Here is a 19,397-nt window from a genome sequence, read left to right as displayed (position 1 = left end):
TTTTGTTTTTTTTATATGCTAAGTATATAGATAGTGAGTGCCCCATCTCAAAGCAGTTTAGTTTAATTTCTTTGTAAAGACTGAAGGTTTTTACCATCATGCATTATATGCATGAAATTAAAAAGCCTTCTCTGTGTAGCAGCCCCCCCTAATACTTACACTGAGCCTGATCTTTCTCCAGCCATGTGCATGAGAGCCTCGGCTCTCTGTGGACTCTCCTTCCTTATTGGCTAAGCCATTTGCTACCGCTGCTGTCATCCACAGCCAATGAGGAAAGAGAGGGGAGGGCAGGGCAGAGCTGTGGCTTTGTGTGTGAATGGACATGCAGAGCCACGGATCAGGAGTGAGCCTGCTCAGGTGCCTCTATTGCAAGCTGCTGGCTCTGGGAGGACTTGGCAGGAGGGAGAGGCAAGGGGCAGCGGCAGGGGACCTGAGAAGAGGAGGATCAGGGGTGCTCTGTGCAAAACCATTGCACAGAGCAGGTAAGTATTACATGTTTGTTATTAAAAAAAAAATTGACTTTAAAGTGGGGTTCCACCCATAAATATAACATTACATCAGTAGTTTTAAAAAAATGTCATTAGTCCTTTAAGAAAAAAAATAATTTTTTTAGATGCCTTCAAAGTGTTGTTGCTAGGCAGAATAGTTAATCTTCCCTCTTCCTGCACCTAGGTGCTTAAAAAGGAGTTCCACCTAAAAATTGAACTTCCTCCTAACCCACTCCTCGCCCCCTTACATGCTACATTTGGCATCTAATTTTTTTGGGGGTGGAGTGGGGGCTTCAGGAGAAGGGGACTTCCTGTCCCACTTCCTCCTTCCGCCGAGGGGCTGCTAAGGCGATACGTCATATCGCCTTTTGGCAGCCACTCCCTGTAGGCGATCGCCTAGGACACGTGACAGGTCCTAGGCGATCGCCTGTCCAATCAAACAGCGCCGCGCCGTGCCCATGCGCAGTGCCGCTTGCGCATGCGCATTGGGTGCCCGGCCGTGAAGCCGAAAGCTGTCACGGCCGGGTGCCCACAGTGACAATGAAGACGCCGGCCGGCGAGGGGGGGAGAGGAGCGGAGCCCCGGCCGGCACGTCGCTGGAACGCTGGAGCAGGTAAGTGTCAGTTTATTAAAAGCCAGCAGCTACACTTTTAGTAGCTGCTGACTTTTAATAAACTTAAAAAATGGGTGGAAAACCCCTTTAAGCTTCCTAACCTACACCGCACAGACTCCTGGGAATGTAGTGGATGTAACTTTCCAGGAGTCTGTGCACTCCCCAGTCTCGAAGAATCATGTGACTTGGACAGTACAGGTGCTGAAACCTGATCTAAAACCTATTACACTGCTTGTGCAGCACTGAGCATGTGCGAGATCTGCAAGGCTGAAATCCAGGAAGTCATACAGTCTGGCTTCATGATGCCCACACTTAAGATGGCCCCAGTCAATTTCTATTTTATAAAGTGTCTAAATGCTGTAACAACCTAACAAAACGGACCTTAGTTTACAGACTAACTTTACTAGAATACATTAAGCTTGTGTAGTACAGGGGTATTTATATTTAAAAAGTAAAATTGTGGCTGGAACTCCGCTTTAATATCACTTTATCTCTTGCCGACCAACCACCACCATTATGCTGTGGCAGGTCGGCTCTCCTGTGCAAACCGCCGTAGATGTACGTTGGTCTGTGCAAGGAGGATAGCGGGCACGTCACAGGAGCATGCCCACGGGTCCCGCAGACTCTATGTCCGCCGGCGACCCGTGATTACTATGTAAACAAGGCGATTCCCGTTCTGCCTAATGACATGTCAGCGATCTTCTGTTTTCAGGAACAGTGATCTCAGTTATGTCCCAGTGAGCCCATCCCCTCTAAAGTTAGAACACAACCATGGATGGAACACACTTAACCCCTTGATCGCCCTGTACTGTTAACCCCTTCCCTGCCAGTGTCATTTTTACATTAATCAATTACATTTTTTTAGCACTGATCAATGTAATAATGTCACTGGTCCCCAAAAAGTGTCATTTGGGGGTCAGATTTGTCCACCGCAATGTCGCAGTCCCACTAAAAATCTGTCCCCCCCACACCAGTTCCCCCTCTGTACACCCCTATACATCTGTTGTCTGTCCCCCCCCCCCCCCACACACACACCAGTTCCCACTCTGTACACCCCCCCACACACATCTGCCCCCCACACACACACAAACCAGTTCCCCCTCTGTACACAGTGCAATGCACTATAAACTTGACCTCAGAGTACATTATTTAATTTCTTGTGACTGGGTGCGGCACTGCTGCCTGTCTGTCTACTCCTCTCACAACAGATCCCCGAGCGAGGAGGGGGGGGGGGATCGGACATTGCGGCAAGCCCGGACTTACATGCATGGCTTCCATCTCATTTGCCCCGACCGGTTCCATCAATCATGCAGCACTTCTGGCTGTGGCTGCTCCTTGTCCCGGCTCTCTCCCCTCATCTTTTCACAGCCGCTGCTACGGTGGCACTGCAGGCTGGGAATAGAGGGGTGATGGTGATGTCTTTACAGGCGCAACCGCCCCCTAGCCTGCCAGCTGGCGCCATGGGGCATGTTCCTGGAGGTATTTTAATAATCCGAATCCCCAATGAGTGGCTGGGGATCCAGATTTTGCCGCCCCCCCTTTACCCTGGAGCCCTAGGCAGCCGCCAGACTTGCCTATTGCTAGCGCCGGCCCTGGACGGGTCTCAACACCCATTCAAATAAGCCCTCAGGGATCATTTAAAGACAGACAGCGTAAGAGATAGCCGGATAGATTAGGGTAGGGAGTCATGGAGGTGAGCATGGGAGGAGGTGACAAGGGGCTAAAGAGCAAGGGGTCTTACTTAGGAGGAGCAGAGTGGTTGATTTGAATAATATTGTGAGAAAAAACATTGGTAATGGGGTTCAGGGCAGAGTTATGGATGGCTTTGTGTGTTGTTATTAACATTCAGAATCCTATTCGTTGGTTGAGTGAAAGCCAGTGGGGGAAATTGCAGAAAGGGGTAGTGGACGCTGAGTGGTTGGTAAGGTGGATGAGTCTGGTGGCACCATTTATGATAAACTCAAGGGGGCATAGTCTGTGTAGAGGAAAGCCAATGAGGAGAGAGTTGCAATGATCAAGGTGCGAGGCAAGAGAAAATAGGTAGCTTGATGGTGTCATCGTTTAAGAAGACACGTATTTTGAAATTGCCATGGAGGTAAATGCAGCAAGATTTGTACAGTGATTGGTTGTGCGGCAGAAAGGTCGGGTCAGAATTCAGGAATATGTCTAGCAAACTCTCATGAGGGAGGGGATGGATAGTTGTGTAATTAATAGACAGATAATCAATAGATCTTGATGAAACAGCTAGGGCACTGAGGGTTCACGTTTAATGTCCTGTGAGCAAAAGATTACAGAATAGCAGAGGATCTCTGAGACAATGTTTAGTCAAGAGTTCCTCTGTGTTAAAGAGGTTGGTAAATGTTGCTCTAGAGCAGCGATTCTCAACCCGGGTGTCGATTGCCAATTCGCCAGGGGGTCGCGAATGCTAGTCCAATATGCAAGGCTGGCCGAGACAGACCGGAAGTTACTGTGTGTATGCTGGAGTCTGTCTAACTCGGCCAGCGGGACATCGCTTAAAGGGGAAGGAGAGACCGTGCGGAAGTGACGTTCCATCGCCGCCATCTTGGTACTCTTGTCCGCAGCAAGGCTAGTTAGAAGTCGGCAAGCGGACATCTTTTTACACCCACCGAAGTCCTGCATTTTACAAGTATTTTTACCAGTAAACTGAGCTGATATACTATATAAGGCTTATATAGGATATCGGCTCAGTTTACTGGTAAAAATAAGTGTAAAATACAAGACTTTAGTGGATGTAAAAAGATGTCCACTTGCCGACTTCTAACTAGCCTTGCTGCGGACGAGAGTACCAAGATGGCTGCGACGGAACGTCACTTCCACGCGCCCTCTCCTTTCCTGAAACGTCACTTCTGGGTTAACACATGAGTAAACGGTAAAATGGTAAGTCAGACACTAATTAATTAAAGCATTTTTGTGCTGTGGCAATCAATACATAGATTGTAAATAAGTATGACATGACTGTGCAAAAAAAAATTATGGAACAATACATATTATTTATATATAAACGTCCCAGTTGGTTCCTCAAAAGTGGTTATTACGTGCCAGTGCTAGATACATGTTTGGGTGCTATACACTTTGTATATCTAGCACTGGCACGGAATAACCACTTTTGAGGAACCAACTGGGACATTTATATATAAATGATATGTATTGTTCCATAAAAAAAAATTCTTGCATAGTCACGTCATGTTGGACGTAAAGCGGAAGTCTGCCAATTTATTTATTTTTTCTTAAAGTCAGGAGCTACAAATGCGGCAGCTGCTGACTTTTAATATATGGACACTTACCTGTCCAGGGCGCCCACGATGTCGGCACCCGAAGCCGATCTGTCCCTTAGCTCTCGGGTGCTGCCACCGCCATCTTCCGTAAGGGAATCATGAAGTGAAGCTTTGCGGCTTCACAGCCTGGTTCCCTACTGCGCATGCGCGACTCGTGCTGCACAAGCTTACTGGTCCCTGCTGTCTTTTGGGACCTGTGTGTCTCCCAGAAGACAGCGTGGGTGGGGAGGAGGTGCCGCACGTGGTGTAGATAGGGCCCAACGAAAATAATTTTAATGTTAGGGGTCCCCACAACTTCGGAAATTTTATCAAGGGGTCACGGCACTGGAAAGGTTGAGAACCACTGCTCTAGAGTTAAAAATCACCGTTGGCAAGACAAATTTCAGAAACCCTTTTTACTTCACAATAGGCATGTACATGTACCTAAGGGCAGCAGTCGTCGGTGGCAGAGGGTAATTTTGTACCTTATCTGTTTCTGCTCCACCAATGGTGCAATTATAAGTTCCACTTTATTAAACTTTTCTAATAGTATTGATCCATTTTTCCTGCAGAAATGTCAGCAATACAAGCAGGACAGCTGTGACCAAGGAGAGGACTGTACACGTCTCCATGTGTGCAGTTTCTTCGCCCAAGATGGCTGCAACCGCCGTTTATGTAGAAGATCGCACAATCTCCTGAACTCCAAATTACTGCTTACCTGCAGTTGGCTGAACCAAGAGACCATCCAGAACTTTCAGATGCTCTGCGTGCTGAAAAGCATCGAGAGGCAACAGGCACCTAGGGAGGGGTCACAAAATGAGGCGCCTAGGGGTGCGAGAGGAATGTCACGGGGAAGAGGGAGAGGAAGGCCAGGATATAGAAGAAGAGCTGGATCTCAAGACTTGCTGGACAGCAGGAGAAGAGACAGAAGCAGTGAAGGTACTGACACCACAGACTTAATAACATCTTGCTGATACCTAAAGAACTCCAAGCACAAAAAAGTTTCTAAAAATATATTCCTATTAGAATCTACCTGTTGTGCTAATATACATGTAACCAACTGAATAATATAAGATCATATACATAGAGGGCTAGATTCAGATAGGTTAGCGGATCTTTAGATCTGATTTACATTACGCCGCCGCTATTTTTTTAAGCAAGTGCTTTATTCAGAAAGCACTTGCCTCTAAAGTTGCGGTGGCGTATCGTAAATCCCCCGGCGGAATTCAAATTCCGTGGCTAGGGGGCGTGTACTATTTAAATCAGGCGCGTCTCCGCGCTGATCGAACAGCGCATGCGCCCTCTGCAAATTTTCCCAGCGCGCATTGCTCCAAATGACGTCGCAAGGACGTCATTGGTTTCGACGTTAACGTAAATTACGTCCGCCCGTATTCGCGAACGACTTGCGCAAACGACGTAAAAAATTCAAAACTCGGCGCGGGAACAACGGCCATACTTAACATAGGATACGCCGCACTTACCCCTGCTATAGCATGGGTAACTTTCCGCCGGAAAAAGCCGAACGCAAACGACGTAAAAAAAAAACGCCGGGCAGTCGTTCGTTTTTGAATCGGCGTAAATGCTCATTTGCATATTCGGCGCGTAAAAGATATGGAAGCGCCACCTAGCGGACGGCCTGGAATTGCAGCCTAAGATCCGACGTGTAAGTCACTTACACCTGTCGGATCTTAGGCATATCTATGCGTAACCTGATTCTATGAATCAGGCGCATAGATACGACGGCCGGACTCAGAGATACGATGGCGTATCAGGAGATACGCCGTCGTATCTTCTTTCTGAATCCGGCCCAAAGAAAGTAATTTTCTCGAAATTATATACTGTATATAACCACAACATATATATTTAAACAGTGAAGTCCAGGTGATGAAAAGCCACCGAATATATAGCTGTAAAACTAAAGGTTTGAATAAAAAAATTTAATAACAAACATGTCATACTTACCTTACCTCTGTGCAGCTCGTTTTGCACAGAGTGGCCCCGATCCTCCTGTTCTGGGGTCCCTCGGCGGCTGTCTCGGCTCCTCCCTGCATCAGATAACCCGCTCTGGGAAGCGCTTTCCCGAGGGGGTTACCTTGCGAGCACACTCCCGAGCCCAGCATTTGCGTCCATAGACACATATGCCAGACTCAGCCATGCCCCCCCTGGCGCCTGCGTCATTGGATTTGATTGACAGCAGCGGGAGCCAATGGGCTGCGCTGCTATCAATCTATCCAATGAAGAGCTGAGAAGACCGGGCAGAGAAGAGCCGAGAAGCCAGCGCGTTCTCGACGCGGGACTTTCGAGGGCTCAGGTAAGTAAACCGGGGGGCCTGTAATTATCGGATGTTTTTTCACCTTAATGCATAGGATCCATTAAGGTGAAAAAACAGGAAGCTTTACAACCCCTTTAACAGCCAATTTTGACCCTCTATTAGAAGAAAAAATGCTCTGTATGCAATATATCCAAATGATATCACCTTCCACCACCAGCATCAAAACATCCTACCAGGTAAGAAAGGAATCTGAGAAAGCGATTCTCCCGTTCAGACTCGCACAGCCGTAGACTCTCAGAGGAAATATATCATGCTCCACATAGTGTGAATCTTATTAAAACCAACTTTAATAATATAGTATTGCACTCACATATAGATTTTTACAACTGTGCATTGAAGAAAACAATCTGGCTGGCATACAAGGCTAAAACTCCCTCACTTTTGGTTACGCAATGACGTCAGCACATGTTAACTTGTGGCTTGACCGCCAGTAAAACCACGGGTCAATCACCTTTTTTACCATCCCTCAGCAGCCCATGCAAGTGTTTTTGCACTTACCACAACCACAAACTGCAAGTGCATGGGACTGCAACTGCTCTGCAAGTGGTTGCGGCGCAGTGCTGTTAGCTTTCAGTGGTTAGCTCAAGCAGTCAGGAGGCAACATTTCACATCCAAGCCACTTGTCAAATGCCTCTGAAAAATAATTCACTGCAGATCACCTTTCACTGCTGCACATCCAAACAAGCCCTTAGGCTATGTTCACATATATGCGGGTGCAGGAGTGCAGGCATTCCCGCACCTGCATGCAGCCGCACACAAAACTAGGTGCTGCACAAACAATGAAAAACACGATGCAAAAGCACAATACAATTTCCGTATAGCAGCGTTTTAATAAAAGGTGCAGGGGCCATTTCCCTGCAGAAAACACAGGTATACTAGACCATTCAAATAAATGGGCTGCCATGCACGCACACCTGCGGCATGTAGAGTTGCATTCATGTGAACCAAGGCTTACTGTTAATGAGGCTGCATACTTCTAATTTTTAGGCACATGTGCAAGGGTTCATAAAGAAGAGAAGCTGTTGGTGGTTTCTCCTCTTCCTTGATATCTCATTGCTGAGCAGATATCTGAACCAGGAATAAAACATAGGCTGGGGCCTTTGAAACGGCATGTAGTCACTACCCCACACCACCTCAAGTTCCTGAAAAATGAGACAGCCAGTCAGATTACCAATCTAGTTTTAAATTTCAACCAGGAGCAAACAGCAATTTAAGATGAAGGATTATGGCCCCTTTTTACTTCTAACCAGTTCTATATAGCTACAATCTCACCAGTTTCTTAGGTAATAGTTAGAGTTTATGAATTTCTTAACTTTTCTTTCCCTTCCTAAAAACAGCATTATATTTATGGCAGGAGTTCCTATTTAATTTGTGTTATTTTCAGCACCTTTAGGGTCCCACCCTCGCTGGCGTTCTAGTAGCCGCCCACCATCGCAGTGTAGAATGGGACAACGCTCGGGTGACGAAGATCACAATGATAGTGACGGCAGTAGTGACCATGGCAGATATCCAAAATCAAGGCTTGACAATCTAATGGACGATTGGTTTACGCCAGGTCCAGAGCCATCAGGAAAAGCACAAGTCAGATCGGTTGGGGTTACACCGCCGGAAGGAATAAGATCTGCACTACCTAATAAAGGCCATGTGATGTCATCTAGAGCTGATAAGCCATTACAATTTACGCCTCTCCGTCAAACTGAACCAATAAAATCTAGATTAACCTCTGAGTTCTCTAGAACATCATACAACACTCAGAACGCTGATTATAATTCTTCAAATGCTGCTGGTGCAACACCAGTGCCGTTTCTTAAATACCACCCTCATGCACCCTACCCAGGTGTTTCTCAGGCGAGACCAGAAGTTCCCCCTAGAATAGAGCATTCAGTTTCTCATCCAACATCGCATACTAAATCCAGCAGCCCAACACTTACAACCTTACAACAGAAGAGTGTAACAAGCCTTACTTCACCACAACCCTCAACAATTTCGAGCACATCTAGTTCTTCAAGGCAATATCCAACTATTCCTTCAAAGCCAAATAATGCATTGATTTCATCATTATTAAACAGGCAGGTGCAGCATTCTACAGGAGGTTCATCTAGTGCTGAAGCAAGGGTCAGTCCATCTCCATCCAATCATTCAGAGATCACTTCCACAAAACGTCCATCTACTCCTAATCAAAAAACACATATGGAACTGGGTAAGGTCCTGGATTCTTCAATGGCAAGGCTATCCATTGCTCCATTAACGCCTTCAAAGGCAGCATTGTACACTACCACAGAAATGTCTTCTATAGCTCAACCCAAACCAGCCACCTCTGGTCATATGGGAGCATCTTCAAGTTCATATAATGCTTTTGTTGAAGCTGACCCACCCTCCAGGAAACTTCAAGCTAATGTAAAACCAATCATTAAAACCGACACAACAGGTGGTGCCCAATATTCACAAACTGATAAAGATTTTGAGCTCTTTTGTCAGTCACTAAAGGCAACCAACTCTACAGCTTCAAAACCTCAACCGTCCACCACTATTCCTTCTGTATCACCTGGAAAATGTAAGTAGACGGCACAAGTTTTTATGGGAGGGTAAAATGTGTTTGTTTAAATATGGACCACTAATAAAGATGGCCCCATATAAAGAATGTGTGAAAGCTTCACCAGAATTTTCCTCTATCAGATGGACCTCTAATAAAGATGCCTCCTTGTGATTTTTTTTAAAATCCTCACCAGCACAGTGACTTACGGTACACTTTAATGGGGGGTGTACCCCTAGCATTTGTAGTGTTGGAGTATAGCCTCATTCAAGTCTATAAGAACTTTGTGCATTTTTGTTTTTTTCACATTTTACCCTAGGATAGGATAGCAGCCTAATCACGTCATCACACCTCCGGGCGTAATGATGTGCGGCGCAACCCCGCCCTAAGGGCAGGATGATTTTACGCGTTGCCGCGCTGCCGACACGTTGCTAGACGACACCCATGGTCGGGAAGCCGCAGGTGCAGTGTGAAGTCTCCACACATGCGCGGTGACCACTGCATCCTAAAAAGGACTGCCCAAGGCTGTGGACAGTCCTCACGTGTCAGGCAGTATGCAGAACAGGACAGCCGGAAACTGCAACCCCAGTGGTCGGAAAGGTCACTATGGCTCCATCTCAGTACAGAAAAACAAAAAAAGGGAAGGGGGGGGGGATACATGTAGGAAAGAAATTACAAATAATAAGGAAAACAGAAAAATAGATGTTAGAATGGAAGGATGGAAATGGGTGTCAACATGGAGGGGGGAATTACATAGTCCGGCTAGTCAGGGTTTAGGCAAAGAAGTATCAATATGCATGTATGGAATATAGAAATGATGCTCCCTATGAAATTATTGTAATTACAGAAGGAGCTCACAACCCCCAGATTAAAAGCCTGGGAAAAATGGTTTAAGGAAAAAGGCCTCATTCAAGCCTAGGGGTGAGGTGGCATTAAGACGATGGATCCACCTTAGTTCTCTTTGTAGGAGGATTTTGTTGATGAACAAACCCCCCCCCCCCCCCAAATGAACTAGTTGGGGCAGTTGTTCATTCTCACTCCTTTGGGATAGTGTATGGTAAACGGCTGCCAGACCTCGGTCATGAGGTATAGAACTGTAGAGAGCTTCTACGTCGTTGGCGGCGAGAAGAGAGTCGCCATTGACAGATGTTCCCTCCAAGATTTGTTGCAGATGTATGTTGTCCCTCACATAGGAGGGCAAACTAATGACAAAAGATCTCAAGTGTTGGTTGACCATTTGCCCCTACCCGAGAAAATAGGTCGACCAGGGGGATGTTGCGGACCGTTGTGAACCTTTGGGAGTGCATAGAAAGTGGCACTGCGGGGGAAAAGGAGTGTGGATAGATTCCCATGTATTTTTGGGTATGATGTTATTGTAGTATGCCTGATCAACTAGGGCATACAATTTTTGAATAAAGGAACCAGCAAATGTCTTGGGTATAATCCTATACCATTCAGAATTGGACAACATTTTGTGGCACATATCGATATAGAATTGGTTATCCATAACTACTATATTGCCTATCTTGTCACAGGCTTTGATTGTGATGTTTTGGTTTTTGGACAGGGAATTTAGGGCCTTAGGGCCAAATCCACAAAGACCCGGCGTAACGGCGAATTTCTAATTTAAGTTACACTGCCTTAAAATTTCTACTTAAGTGCCCGATCCACAAAGCACTTACCTAGAAATTTCTGGCCGTGTAACTTAAATTCCGCCGGCGCAAGGCGTTCCTCATTTCATGGGGGCGATTCCCATTTAAATGAGGCGCGCTCCCGCGCCAGCCGTACTGCGCATGCTTGTGACGTCATTTTCCCGACGTGCATAGCGCGAAATTACGTTACGCCGGGCTTTGTGGATTGCGACGGGTCAATAAAGTTGCGTCGGGGAAAAAAAAAAATACGGCGCGAAAAAAATAATTCAAATTCGAAAAAAAAACGCGTCGCTAGACAGAAGGGTCTGCTTTTACATGGTGTACTAACTTTACACCATGTAAAAGCAGCCCTAATTTTGCGTATGCAACTTAATACTTACGGAGAAAAAAAACGAAGCAGAAAAGCTTTGTGGATCTCCGTAAGTGCTAATTTGCATACCCGAGGCGGCATTTCGACACGAAATGCCCCCAGCGGCGGATGCGGTACTGCATCCTAAGATCCGGCAGTGTAATTCAATTACACATGCCGGATCTTCTGCCTAACTATGGAAAACTGATTCTGTGGATCAGTTCCATAGTTAGGACCAGGCATACGACGGAGTAACAGCAGTTACTCCGTCGTATCTCTTTTGAGGATTTGGCCCTTAGTTTCTCTATGTGAAAGATTATTGTGTGATCTCGGTTTCGTATTGAGTTTGGAGATGTCTTTTGAAACCAGTTTACGAAAGGTGGCCGCATTGTGGTTGGAACTCAAGGGGAGATACATGTCAGATTTCTTTTTTCAGGGTGGAGATACTCGTGGATATAGTGGGGGGGACTATAAGAGCATCTGGGTACCTAAGGAGTGTTTCAACACCTATAGAATCAATTAGGTCTGCTTGTTCATTCTCTTCTAACAGAGAGATCAAATGGTCAAGGGCTTGTAGATCCTTCTGAGTATACGTAGAGTCAGGAGTTTTTTTTTTTTTTTAAATAAGCTTTTGAGTAGTACATTCAAACAAGTGTAAGTTCTTGATGAATTTAAATTTGTCCAGATGGAAATTTGGACAAAGGGTTAGATCCTTTGACAGTACATTGATCTTATCCATAGAGAGGATATGGGTGGAAAGGTTGATAGTCTTTAGTGACGTTTGGTGCTACGGGTGCTCATTTTTGGTGTGTGTTTGACAAATGTCTTGAAACTGCTTTGGTGAATGGGGACATTGCCCCGTATTTTCTCTCAAAAAGTGTAATTGGGTGGTTGTGCAGAGAAATGTAAGGGTCTTGGTATGCAGCGTCCCAACCAATGGTGGGAGCTGGATATGAGATGACCATATTACCTTGTGCGGTATTGTGGGAGTCAGTGACCATCACGTTGCCTGGGAGTGGAGGGTATTGTTCCATAAGCAGACATTTAATTGTTAATCAGCACCACAACGCTGGCGTTTGTGTCGCCTAGAGCCCCTGGGGTGTGTGGAGGAAGACTGTGAGAGGGAAGAGGAAGAGAGTGAACAGGTAATTCTGACTGAGTTCCAATTCCATCTGTTAGAATAGTTTTTGTGACTTTTTTTGTATAAGTTGTGATCGTGGTGCCATTTATATGCCTTGTGATCTTGAAAAGCCTTCCTGTCATTTAATATTTTTATTTTCCTTTTGGTGAGTATCTCTTTATTGGATTTTTCCAAATGTGCTTTGAGTTTTGTTTCCGAGTACAAAAACAACGGGTGTGTCTTCAGTGGAATCATTTGGCTATTAAGCCCATCAATTATTTTGTCCAGATCACTCTTTCTATTATTCACCAATAAGAAGCTTCATCATAGTGTAAGGGCCCTTTCACACATGCGGACGAACGGACCGTTTATTACAAGTCCGTTTACGGACTTGTATTGTATCCCTATGGGATTGCAGACGTTAGCGGATGATGCATCCGCTAACGTCCGTAACGATCCGCGTCCGCAAAGTTCCGCTTTTTCAGACGGAAGAAAACCCTATTTTTCTTCCGTCTGGCGGAACGGATCGGATGAATACGGACACACGGTCCGTATTCATCCGATTCCCCATAGGGGAGAGCAGAGCAAAGACAGGGCGGTCTCTGCACAGTGTGCAGGGACCGCCCTGTCCGCCGACAGCTCAGCAGGGATTTACGGAGGATCCCCGCTGAGCCGACGGACACACACGGGGCGGATCAATACGGATCCGCTCCGTGTGAAAGGGCCCTTAGAACATTTTTTATAGTTGTTCTCCCAACCAGTTTGAAATCTGGGTCCATACTTTCAAAAAAGGGAAAGATCTGGACCCGGAGTCCAAAGGGATTGATGTCTTCTTTTAGAAAATCCTTGAAGGATTTAATGTGCCAAAAAAAGTGATCATTTTCGCTCAAGCGTTTGACTAAGACTAGAGAAAACAAAAGTAATGTCCGATTCAACCAATTCTAAGAACATAAGTTTCCCATTCTTGTCCCTTGTAGGCAGCCATGGCCAAGTAGAGGGGCACCAGGGGGAAAAACAAGAGGGGAGAAAAGGTAAAAGGGCAATGAATGTACGTGCACAAAGGAGAAATGTCTCGGACTGAATATACAAAAGTTGTATATTCCACCATGGCTCTGTAGTGTAAAGGATAGGATTTTTGAGGCACAGCTATTTACATAAAATATATTTCCTTTATTATAGATAAACACAAAAGCATGCAAATATGCCATACATCATTTCATAAAATACTGTAGATTTCATTGGTTTCACCACAACATTTGATAATAGTATAGACATATGCTGGTCTTACATGATCGGCATGTTTCATGGAAAGTCCACTTCTTCAGGAGCCGCCAGTCTATTTAATGTATCAAAATGTTTGAAAAAAAAAAAGAGTATACATACAGTGCCTTGAAATAGTATTAATACCCCTTGGGATTTTATGTGATAGACCAGGGATATGCAATTAGTGGACCTCCAGCTGTTGCAGAACTTCAAGTCCCATGAGGCATAGCAAGACTCTGACAGCCACAAGCATGACACCCAGAGGCAGAGGCATGATGGGACTTGTAGTTTTGCAACAGCTGGAGGTCCGCTAATTGCTTATCCTTGTGTTGCCAACACAAAGTGGCACATAATTGTGAAGTAGAAGAAAAATGATTACCGTAATGGTTTTCAACATTTTTTACAAATAATCATCTGTAAAGTGTGGCATGCATTTGTATTTAGCCCCCCTCGAGTCAATACTTTGTAGAACCACCTTTCACTGCAATTACAGCTGCAACTCTTTTTGGAGATGTCTCTACCAGCTTTGCACATCTAGAGAGTGACATTTTTGCCCATTCTTCTTTATAAAAATAGCTCAAGCTCTGTCAGATTGGATAGAGAGCGTCTGTGAAGAGCAATTTTCAAGTCTTGCCACAGATTCTCAATTGGATTTAGGTCTGGACTTTGACTGGGCCATTCTAACACATGAATATGCTTTGATCCAAACCATTCCATTGTAGCTCTGGCTGTATATTTAGGGTCGTTGTCCTGCTGGAAGGTGAACCTCCACCCCGTCTCAAGTCTTTTGCAGACTCTAACAGGTTTTCTTCTAAGATTGCCCCATATTTGGCTCCATCCATCTTCCCATCAACTCTAACCAGCTTCCCTGTCCCTGCTGAAGAAGAGCATTCCCACAACATAATGCTGCCTTCACCATGTTTCACGGTGGGGATGGTGTGTTCAGGGTGATGTGCAGTGTTAGTTTTCTGCAAAACGTTTTGCTTTTAGGCCAACAAGTTACATTTTGGTCTCATCTGACCAGAGCACCTTCTTCTACATGTTTGCTATGTCCCACTCCTGGCTTCTCGCAAACTGCAAACAGGATTTCTTATTTCTTTCTTTCAACAATGGCCACTCTTCCATAAAGGCCAAATTTGTGGCAAACACGACTAATAGTTGTCTTGTGGACAGATTCTCCCACCTGATATCTGCAGCTCCTCCAGAGTTACCATGGGCCTCTTGGCTGCTTCTCTGATTTAATGTTCTCCTTGCCCGGCCTGTCAGTTTAGGGGGACGGCCATGTCTTGGTAGGTTTGCAGTTATGCCATACTCTTTTCATTTTGGGATGATGGATTGAACAGTGCTCTGTGAGATGTTCAAAGCTTGGGATATTTTTTTATAACCTAACCCTGCTTTAAACTTCTCCACAACTGTATCTCTGACCTGTCTGGTGTGTTCCTTGGCCTTCATGAAGCTGTTTGTTCACTAAGGTTCTCTAACAAACCTCTGAGGGCTTCACAGAACAGGTGTATTTATACTGAGATAAAATTACACACAGGTGGACTCTATTTACTAATTAGCTGACTTCTGAAGGCAACTGGTTCCACTAGATGTTAGTTATGGGTACCAGAGTAAAGGGGGCTGAATACAAATGCACGCCATACTTTTCAGATATTTATTTGTAAAAAAAATGTAAAACCATTTATCATTTTCCTTCCACTTCACCATTATGTGCCACTTTGTGTTGGTCTATCGCATAAAATCCCAATAAAATACATTTACGTTTTTGGTTGTAGCATGACAAAATGTGGAAAATGTCAAGGGGTATGAATACTTTTTCAAGGCACTTTATACATATATTATAATGACAAAGTACCATTATGACCTGAAGATCCAGCCATCCAAGTTTATGCTGCTAATATGTCTGGAGATTTAGGTGTCAGTGACCTCAGATGAAGAACTAAGCCTATACATTTTGTCCAAAAGCTTTTAGAATATTTAGTTAAAGTGTTCAATTTTGAGAAAATCGTTAATGCAGAGGTGATTCTTCTCTTTGCTTTTACTTTAGCATCACTAGAGAAAACACCAGAAATTTGTCTTGACCATATCTGGAAGCACTGCAGTCTGGAAGGTGAGTGACCAGTGATCCCTTTCCTGTTCTGTTTTGTAAAAAGATTTAGAACTTTTCTAGAGATGACAGTTTGTGTTTTTCTTGGTTCACAGGTAAGTGCCCTAACATGCACTACTACTTACCATACCGCTGGCAGGTGTTCAATGGAATAGATTGGGATGACCTTCCTAATAAAATGGAGGATATAGAGAGGGCTTTCTGCGATCCCATAATTGACAGGTATCTCATTTACCAGAATCTCCACCTTGTAATTTATATGTTAAAAAAGAATTGCAGAAGAATAATACCACACCGGCACCCTGGAATTGTTATATGAAGCCTTGAATCCTTTTATTTCTGTGAATTTACTATCCACCTTCTTGGCATTGCAGGTACCGACTGCTGATCGACTTTCAGGCCATGAAATCTGGTTCCCAGCCAGTCCGCAGGCTTACAACCCCATCATCTGTTACCCAGCCCCCAGAATACGTACTGACCACTGAGTGGTGTTGGTACTGGAAGAATGAGTCTGGTACCTGGACTGAATATGGGCAACTGGTAAGTGAAATTGATATAGGCAATTGGTAAGTGAAGTACCATACGTTTTTAAGGTGATGAAAACAAGAATTAAACTTTACTGTTATTCCTACCTTTAATCCAGAGCTGTCCGAAATAGTACTTCTTTTCCACCACAGGATGCCTCCAGTTTTCCCGATTAAATGGCGCCTAAGGGTCTATTGATGAAAAATTTGCTTTGCAAATGTCTCATCATTTGCGCAAACGTAATGAATAATGCCTGTAATGTTTGTAATATGTGTATAATGTCAGTTTCTATTTGTTGTTTTTCACTAGCTGAATGAAATATTCCCTAACATTCGATCCTAAGAGAAAGATAGCTATTTTTTTTTTACCTTTAAAGTATTATTTGCATTAAAGGGTTTGTAAAGGAATTTTTTTTTTCTTAATAGCTTCCTTTACCTTAATGCAGTGCCGTTTTCATGTCCTCATTGTTCGTTTTTGCTCTCAAGTTGCTGTAATTCTTCTCTGATCTCCACACTTCCTGGTTGTCTGTTTCCTGATAACCACAGTGCTGGGAGCTTTCTCTCTGTGGTGACTAATCAAGGAGGTGTGATTACTGTGTGTCTAAAACCCCTCAGCACCAATCAGTTTAGTTTTCCAAACCATCACTGCCCTGTATTGGCTCTGTGGCTCTGTACAGCAGAGGCAGGAAACAACATGCAAAAACGAAACTAGAAACTACAGGTACATTATATGGTTGATTTTTATCTATTTTTAATCATTTATAAAAGGAATCAGTTAACTATTATGTCTCTATACCCTGTAAACAGTCATTTTAGCAAAAACTTTTTTTTTATTTACAACTCCTTTAACCACTTAAGCCCCGGACCAATACGCTGTCTAAAGACCCAAGGTGTTTTTACAATTTGGCAATGCGCTGCTTTAACTGGTAATTGCGCGGTCATGCAATGTTGTACCGAAACGAAACTTGCGTCCTTTTCTTCCCACAAATAGAGCTTTCTTTTGATGGTATTTGATTGCCTCTGCGATTTTTATTTTTTGCGATATAAACGCAAAAAGACCGTAAATTTTGAAAAAAAAATGATTTTTCTTATAACAAAAAGTAAAAAATATCGAATAAACTAAATTTTAGTCAAACATTTAGGCCAAAATGTATTCAGCCACATGTCTTTAGTAAAAAAAATCTCAATAAGCGTATATTTATTGGTTTTCGCAAAAGTTATAGCGTCTACAAACTAGGGTACATTTTCTGGAATTTACACAGCTTTTATTGATTGAATGACGAAAAAAAAAAAATGTTTACAAAAAGTTGTCACTAAATGATATATTGCTCACACATGCCATGGTTATATGTGGAATTGCACCCCAAAATACATTCTGCTGCTTCTCCTGAGTACGGGAATACCACATGTGTGGGACTTTTTGGGAGCCTAGCCGCATACGGGGCCCCAAAAACCAAGCACCGCCTTCAGCATTTCTAAGGGCACAAATTTGTGATTTCACTCCTCACTACCTATCAAGGTTTCGAAGGCCATAAAATGCAAAAATAGCACAAAACCCCCCCAAATGACCCCATTTTGGAAAGTAGACACCTCAAGCTATTTGCTGAGAGGCATGTCGAGTCCATGGAATATTTTATATTTTGACACAAGTTGCGGGAATATAACAAACTGATTTTTTTTTGCACAAAGTTGTCACTAAATGATATATTGCTCACACATGCCATGGTTATATGTGGAATTGCACCCCAAAATACATTCTGCTGCTTCTCCTGAGTACGGGGATACCACATGTGTGGGACTTTTTGTGAGCCTAGCCGCATACGGGGCCCTGAAAACAAAGCACCGCCTTCAAGATTTCTAAGGGCATACATTTTTGATTTCACTCCTCACTACCTATCACTACCTATCACAGTTTTGAAGGCCATAAAATGCCAAGATGTCACACAACCCCCCCAAATGACCCCATTTTGGAAAGAAGACACCCCAAGCTATTTGCTGAGAGGCATGTTGAGTCCATGGAATATTTAATTTTATGGCCCCAAGTGATTGAATAATGACCAAAAAAAAAAAATTTTTACAAAACGTTGTCACTAAATGATATATTTCTCACATATGCCATGGGCATATGTGGAATTACACCCCAAAATACATTCTGCTGCTTCTCCTGAGTACGGGGATACCACATGTGTGGGACTTTTTGGGAGCCTAGCCGCGTACGGGACCCCGAAAACCAAGCACCGCCTTCAAGATTTCTAAGGGCATACATTTTTGATTTCACTCCTCACTACCTATCACAGTTTCGAAGGCCATAAAATGCCAAAACAGCACAAAACCCCCCCAAATGACCCCATTTTGGAAAGTAGACACCCCAAGCTATTTGCTGAGAGGGATGTTGAGTCCATGGAATATTTAATTTTTTTAAATGCTGAAGGCGGTGCTTGGTTTTCGGGGTCCCGTACGCGGCTAGGCTCCCAAAAAGTCCCAAACATGTGGTATCCCCGTACTCAGGAGAAGCAGGAGAATGTATTTAGGGTGCAACTCCACATATAACCATGGCATGTGTGAGCAATATATCATTTAGTGACAAATTTTTCTTTTATTTTTATTTTTTGTCATTATTCAATCACTTTGGACAAAAAAAAAAAAAATCAATGGACTCAACATGCCTCTCAGCAGTTTCCTTGGGGTGTCTTCTTTCCAAAATGGGGTCATTTGGGTTTTTTTTGTGCTATTTTGGCATTTTATGGCCTTCGAAACTGTGATAGGTAGTGAGGAGTGAAATCAAAAATTTACACCCTTAGAAAGCCTGAAGGCGGTGATTGGTTTTTGGGGTCCCGTACGCGGCTAGGCTCCCAAAAAGTCTCACACATGTGGTATCCCCGTACTCAGGAGAAGCAGCAGAATGTATTTTGGGGTGTAATTCCACATATGCCCATGGCATGTTTGAGCAATATATCATTTAGTGACAACTTTGCGCAAAAAAAAAAAAAATATATATATATTTATATTTCCCGCAACTTGGGTCAAAATCTAAAATATTCCATGGACTTGAGATGCCTCTCAGCAAATAGCTTGGGGTGTCTACTTTCCAAAATGGGGTCATTTGGGGGGGTTTTGAATTGTCCTGGCATTTTATAC

General features: G+C 43.9%; 1 protein-coding gene across 1 annotated transcript in view; it reads left to right on the top strand.

The window, feature by feature from the left end:
• Window positions 1–19,397, top strand: part of LOC120932740 (protein mono-ADP-ribosyltransferase PARP12-like) — an 85,614-nt gene that overhangs the window by 11,697 nt on the left and 54,520 nt on the right. Inside the window, exons 3-7 of the mRNA XM_040345391.1 lie at window positions 4,949–5,315; window positions 8,093–9,262; window positions 15,676–15,738; window positions 15,831–15,957; window positions 16,110–16,275. Coding sequence (XP_040201325.1) covers window positions 4,949–5,315; window positions 8,093–9,262; window positions 15,676–15,738; window positions 15,831–15,957; window positions 16,110–16,275 — 1,893 coding nt within the window. The remainder of the gene's footprint in view (window positions 1–4,948; window positions 5,316–8,092; window positions 9,263–15,675; window positions 15,739–15,830; window positions 15,958–16,109; window positions 16,276–19,397) is intronic.

Source organism: Rana temporaria, chromosome 3 (assembly GCF_905171775.1).
Source record: "Rana temporaria chromosome 3, aRanTem1.1, whole genome shotgun sequence".
Lineage (NCBI taxonomy): Eukaryota > Metazoa > Chordata > Amphibia > Anura > Ranidae > Rana > Rana temporaria.
The sequence above is the reverse complement of the archived record's forward strand: the minus strand, read 5'-3'. Positions and strand labels throughout refer to the sequence as shown.